This window comes from Dipodomys ordii, unplaced genomic scaffold, assembly GCF_000151885.1.
Source record: "Dipodomys ordii isolate 6190 unplaced genomic scaffold, Dord_2.0 Scaffold255, whole genome shotgun sequence".
Lineage (NCBI taxonomy): Eukaryota > Metazoa > Chordata > Mammalia > Rodentia > Heteromyidae > Dipodomys > Dipodomys ordii.
Genome location: NW_012267471.1, coordinates 29,253 through 35,917, shown reverse-complemented (window position 1 = coordinate 35,917; position 6,665 = coordinate 29,253). Strand labels below are relative to the sequence as shown.

The 6,665-nt window shown below is 41.0% G+C and overlaps 1 gene segment (V, D, J or C); it reads right to left on the bottom strand.

The window, feature by feature from the left end:
- Window positions 1-5,570: 5,570 nt before the first annotated feature.
- On the bottom strand, window positions 5,571-6,443 carry LOC106000967. The segment is given in 2 exon segments: window positions 5,571-5,902; window positions 6,365-6,443. Coding segments are annotated over 2 exon segments (381 nt in total).
- Window positions 6,444-6,665: the final 222 nt, after the last annotated feature.

Genomic DNA, 6,665 nt, shown 5'->3' with positions numbered 1-6,665 from the left:
TTCATCATAGAGCTTCTTCACCTCTTTTACTAAGTTAACTTCTAAGTATTTTATTTTTTGTAAGGCTATTACAAAAGGGGTTGCTTTCCTAATTTCATCTGCGTTCTTCTCGTTATTAGCATACAGAAAAGCCCTGCTACTTTGCCAAAGTTTCTGATCAGCTCAAGTAACTTGGGAGTGGATTCCATGGGGTTCTTTAAATACAAGATCATGTCATCTGCAAAGAGGGAGACATTTACTTCATCTTTCCCAATTTGGATCCTCTTCATGTTTGCATCCTGTCTTATTGCCTTAGCTATACATTCATATACTAGGTTGAAGAGAAGTAGAGAGAGAGAGATCTTTGTCTCATTCCTAAACTTAGAGGAAATGGCTTTAACTTATTGAAGTAAGTATAATGCTGGCTGTAGGTTTGTCATACACTGCCTTTATTATATTGAGGAATGTTCCTATGAATTCTTAGTTTTACCAGAGCTTTCATCATAAAGCGGTGTTGGATCTTGTCAAATGCTTTTTCTGCATCTATTGAGATAACCATGTGGTTCTTATTCTTGCTCTTGTTGATGTGATTAATTATATTAATTGATTTGCATAAATTGAACCAGGTTTGCATTCCTGCAATGAATTTTGTTTGATTGTGGTGTATGAGTTTTTTGATGAATTGTAGAAGTCGATTGGCCAACATTTGTTGAGAAGTTTTTTCATCGATGTTCATCAAAGTAATGGGTCTATAATTCTTTTTCTTTGATGAGTCCCTGCCTGATTTTGTATGAGGGTCATGCTGGCTTTATAGAAAGAGTTTGGTAGTGAATTTTCACTTTCAATTTCATTGAAGAGTTGGAGGAGTATTAGTGTGAGTTCTTCTTTGAATGCCTTGTAGAATTCAGCTGTAAATCCATCCAGTCCTGGCCTGTTCTTGGCTGGGAGGTCTCTTATTGCTGTTTCTATGTGGATGGTTGACATGGATCTGTTATTTTGGTTGAAGTCATCTTGGCTTAATTTGGGCATGTCAATATTTATTAGTTTGTCCATATTTTTCAGAATCTCATCCTTATTTGCATAAATGTTTGAGAAGTATCCCCTTATTATATTCTGAATCTTGTTTTTTTCTGTAGTGATGTTTCCATTCTCATCACTGAGTTTGTTTATTTGGATGTGTTCTCTTTTTTTCTGATAAGATTTTCCAAGGGTCTGTCAATTTTATTAATTTTTTCGAAGAACCAACTATTTGTTGTGTTGAATCTTTCTATAGCTTTTTGGACTCTAGTTGAATTAATTCTGATTTAATTTTAATTATTTGTTTCCATCTACTGGTTTGAGGTTCAGCTTGTTGCTCTTTTTCAAGGAGCTTTAGGTTCATCATTAAATTGTTGGTTTCACATCCCTCCAATTTGTTAATGTAGGACCTCAGAGTTATAAACTTGCCTCTGAGTACTGCCTTAGCTGTGTCCCAGAGGAACTGGTAGTTTGTGTGATCATTTTTGTTAGGTAGCATGAACATTTGAATTTTCTTTCTAATCTCTTCCATGACATATTAGTGGTTCAACAGTGTGTTGTCCAGCCTCCATGTTTTACAGGATTTCCTTTGGTAGCTTTTGATTTTGATTTCTAATTTTATTCCCTTATGGTCTGAGAAAAAGCAAGGCATAATTTCAATGTTTCTGAATTTGGACAAATTTGCTTTGTGGCCTACAATGTGGTCTCTTTTGGAGAATGTTCCATGTGCTGCTTAATAGAAGGTGTAATCTGATGCTGCTTGGGGAAATATTCAGTACATGTCTGTTAAGTCTAGTTGATCTATATGGATGTTAAGATCCAGGTATCTCTGTTGAGTTTTTGGAGGGTTGATCTGTCTAGTGGGGATAGTGGTATGATAAAGTCCCAAACAATGATTGTTTTTGGATCTTTGTGTGATTTGAGGGATAGTAGTATTTCTTGGATAAATTTGTGTGCTCCATTATTTGGTGAGTAGATATTTAGAATTATAATATCCTCCTGAAGGAGAGATCCCTTAATTAGTATGTAGTGACCTTTTTATCTCTTCTCATTGATTTTAATTTGAAGTCTATTTTATCTGATATTAGGATTGCAACTCCTGCCTGTTTATGAGGGTGTTTGCTTTGTGGATTTTATTTCAGCCTTCTTTCAGAATATGTTTATTTTTGTGAACAACGTGTGTCTCTTCAAGAGAACAGATAGAAGGATCTTATTTTTTGATCCAATGAGACAAACTATGTCCTGGTGTCATGTAACTGTATAGATTTTAGGGTTTCAGAGATACGGGTAGGTGTTTCCCTATTTAACTCTCTTTTTCTTTGCTTGGAGAAGTACGTTGTGGCTCCAGGGTAGATATTACATATAGTTGTAACTTATGAGACAATCTGGGTTTGGCTGATAAGTAGACTGCCCCTTAGAGTCAACAAAATGGGCCCCTTGTATCCAAAATAGTCAAATTGAACCAATTTTGTAGTCAAACTAGAACCAACTGTAAGTTGGGTCTGATATAAACCATTAGGGATCAATGGACTGGAGCATATGGAGAAGACAAGGGTTAGGATAATAGTAAAAAATAGAAGATTTAAGTGAAATAGAAAATCCTAAAACACAATACACAAAAGTAACACACAGAAGTAAAAACAAACAACAAATGATTGGACATAAAAAACATAAGAACCAAACAAAAAACAAACCCTAAAGAGTGTGGGTTTTAGGTTGTTTGGGGAGCTTGAGTCTCCAAGTAGTCCTCAAAGCTGATTCCTGATAAAACCTTTTATGCCTTGCAGTAATCCACTTTCCTTGTGGCTTGGTTGGGAACATGTGGCCTTTTGAGGAGAGAGGGTGCCTGCTATCTAGAGTCACAGTCTAGCTAGTGGTGGCAGTGAGTTTGGGGGTTTCAGGTTTGTAGACTGCTATTACAGAGCTGGAGCAGTGTTCCCAGGCTTTCCCAGGTAGCCACAGGAGCCTTTGGAACAGGGCTTATGTCCATGTTCTTCTCTTATGTGATCCCTCCCTTTTGAAAGGGGGCTTGGGTCAGAGGGCTTTGGGATCCCACAGAGAATTGCTGCCCCCAGGGAGTGGACACAGTTGGATTATTCACAATGTCTGTAGCTGGTGGTGCAAAGAACCACAGAGCCTGTGCTGTGGCAGCCAGAATGGAGTTGTCAGGTTCTAAATCAGAGGGACTGGGTGCTGGTAGGTCCAGATAGGGGGTGGTGTCTGCTGCAGCTGAAGGGTCTCCTCTGTGGCATGGGGAAACCTGATGCAGGGAGGACAGGGTGGAGCTTGGTTTGGTGGGCTGGTGTGGGCAGTGGGGGCCATGCTGGTCTGCAGCAGATGGTGGGAGGCAGTGAGCAGCCGTGGGGGTGGCTGCCTGTGGCTGCAAACTGTCAGTGGTGGTGCCCACAGCAGCTTGATGATGCTGCAAGAGGCCGGGGTCTGCTCCCAGTGGCCGAAGAGAAGGAGCAGGTCCCAGCAGAGTGCCCATTTGCCAGGGACATCAGCCCATGGAGCAAAGATTGGCTGTGGTTGGGGTTTCCTGGGGACCTTGTATGGGGTTGATGGGGGGCCATGGGGATCCAGCCAGCACTGCAGGCACGTGATGACTTTGGGGGCTTACCCCGTGGTGCTGATTTGTAGTTATTGCAATGGCTGGATTGCTGAATCTATTCCTTCCCCATAGCCGCCCTGGACAGAGGGGGTATGGGGAGGCAGGTTGGAGTGGGGGTCTTTCACTGACTCTGAGGTCTTCACCAGATTCCCTCCTAACTTTCCATGGGTCTGGTGTTGAGTACTTTTTTCAGTGTGGGGGTGCTCCTCTGCCTAGAATCCACAAAAAGTCATAGTGGGGGGCGCAGATCCCATGGTGCAGCTGTTCTGCAGGGGCCCCATTCACTGTTTCTGTTTTCATTTTCCTTATTTGCCTGCTAGGATAGTGCTCTTGCAGTAGGAAAAGCCTTTAGATGTTTAGAGTTTGATTGGAGTGGATCTCTTTAGGTAAAGTGTGGCTGTGCATCTATATCTTCTTCTTTTGGTCAGACATGCATAGTGTGATTGCCTGCGAGAGCGCTGCCATCGTCCTATTCAAATCTGGGACTAATCTGTGTATGTGTTTTTCAAGAAAGATTTTCCACTACTTGTCAAATGTTGACAATATTTAATGTAATTTTTATTTTCTATGTACCAAATTATGATGAAGTTTTGTTGCTGTGATCTTAGAACCAATAACAACGACTGAAAATACTTCCAAGGAAACTCCAGCACCTTCAGTTGAAAATTTTTGAGATGGGAAATGGTGATGACAACTGACTGTCAATCATCCAGCATCAGCACCATGCTGGAAAGTCAGTGAATGTTTACTTTTTCTTTTCGAATGACTCATGGACTTGCACAAGAAGGAGCCTCTGTGAACGTTAGAAATCAGAAGGGTGCCTTTCTAAACATGGGTAAGATACCTGGACAGAGGTAAGAACTGAGAATTAGCTCTGATGTGGTGCTGACAACCATTCTATAGAAGGTGACAATTGTAGATAAACTACAATAACGGCGCATAAGTGATTTACAGCCATCCCATTTGTACACATAAATTCTAGACCTATATTTCACCAATGAATGATAACATCATGAGCTCAGAGTATCTCCAACTTCAGCTGTTAGTTTCCCCAATGGATTTGAGAATATCAAGGTGAAACAGTTCACACCATTGGAGCCAGATGCACACTGGACTCTAGTGTAGGCCAGATTATCACCCAACTCCTAGGGAGTGAACTGCCATAGTTTAATGTCAAAAATGGCAGAGGAAGATGTAAAATTAAATATTAATGAGGCCGCCATGCCATGATTTTTCAAATCAAGTCACAGCGGCTGGCCAGACAGAGCTATGAATGCTGTGCCCATTGAACAAGCCCTTAGTCTCAGACTTCTGGGACCTATGAACACAGTTACAAGGCTTTAACATTCTCCACTGTCTTCACTAGAGCCAGAGCCCCAGGACACAGAAGGCCAGAGACCAGTGTGCAGAATGAAGGATCATAACTAAAGAAGGTTGATCTAACCAAAAGACAGTGACCAAACTCTGATAAGCTCTTAAAGGTCAGGCAGCATTTAGGGAACACACAGAGTAGAGACAAGAAATGAATAACTGGGCTCCGAGTTTCTCAACAAAAAGCACAACGTTTGTTATAGTTGTGGGCCAGAACCATGTGCTTGAAGGAAATAAGTTCCATTACAAAGGAAATAAAATCACACAAGAAATTTCATTCTTAAAACAAAAATAAATACCAATCAAGGTGAAAAAAAAAGAAATTTCATTCTTATATTACTGGTTATCAGAATACTATTTAAGAGACAAAGATTTTAAAAAAATTTAAAAAAATGTACTTCCATGACTGTTCTCCCAGTGCTTGTAGGTTGAATGGAGACATATTGTGATACAACCCTCATCTCCACTCAGAGTCACTCTTAGGTTGATCAAAATATCTTCCTCCCAGGCAGACTCAGACAATTTGCTCTGCTGCTCCCCAGACTAGCCACCCATGAGGGCAGCTCACCCAACCTAAAAGGGAGGTTTTAGTTCAGGGCTGTATCACTGTGGGAGGATTATGTGTAGCTTGAAAGGAGTAATAAACTCCAACATCCTCAGTTTCTACCCTACTGATTCTCAATGTGAAATCTCTGCCTGACCCACTGCCAGTGAATCTGTCTGGGACTCCAGATACTCGGTTGGAAACCTGATAGATCAGGAATCGTGGAGACTGGCCTGGCTTCTGCAGGTACCAATACAAATATGTGTTTCCATTGCTATGTAGGAGGCTCTGACTAGACCTGCAGGAGATGAAGGCCGGCTCCCCCATGGTGACAGGCAGAGAGACTGGAGTCTGGGTCATCACAACATCTCCATTGGATCCTGAAATTAGAATAAGACAGAAGTGATAAGAAGTGTACTTATTATCTTGCCCATGTAATTGTAACCCCTCTATACAGTATTTTCACAATAAAAAATAAATAAATAAAAAGAAGTGAAAGTTATATACATACATAGAAATGTGTGCTGTTATTATTTGCATTTTGATATATATTGCCTGATATGCATATTTTGAATGATTCAAAAATCTAAAAATATTAACTATTAAAAATAGATATATCTCTAGATCATAAATGGGTCTCTAGGAGTCAGTGACTATATTGTCGTCTAGCAGAGACTTCACCCAAGCATAGTTTCAAGCTCTTTCTGGAATGTTCCTCAATCTCTCACTTGCCCTATCATGGATAACAAGACTTGTAACTCCAACACATGGATAGATCACAACTGAGCCCTGAGAGCTCACCCTCCCACCCACTCTGATTCCTCATCTCCCTTTGCCCTTACCAGGGATCCAGAGCATTAACAGCCACAGGAGCTGAGACAAGGACTTCATTTTTAGGAGTCAAATGAGGAGTCTTGACAGATCAAGACAAGATCAAAGCTGAGCCTTTATCTCAGACTTAGAAAGAAAGATCCTCCTTAGGGAGCAAAATGCAAATAGCCAGGTGGGTGCAATACTGTGTGAAGAGCCTAGGGGAGGGGAAGGCCTGCTCTTCTGAGGAAAGTTGCACCTGCTGTGTTCTGTGTTTGGTGATAACCAATAAAATCCATGGTGCTTGCAGCATGGGAAGGAGAACCCCACTGA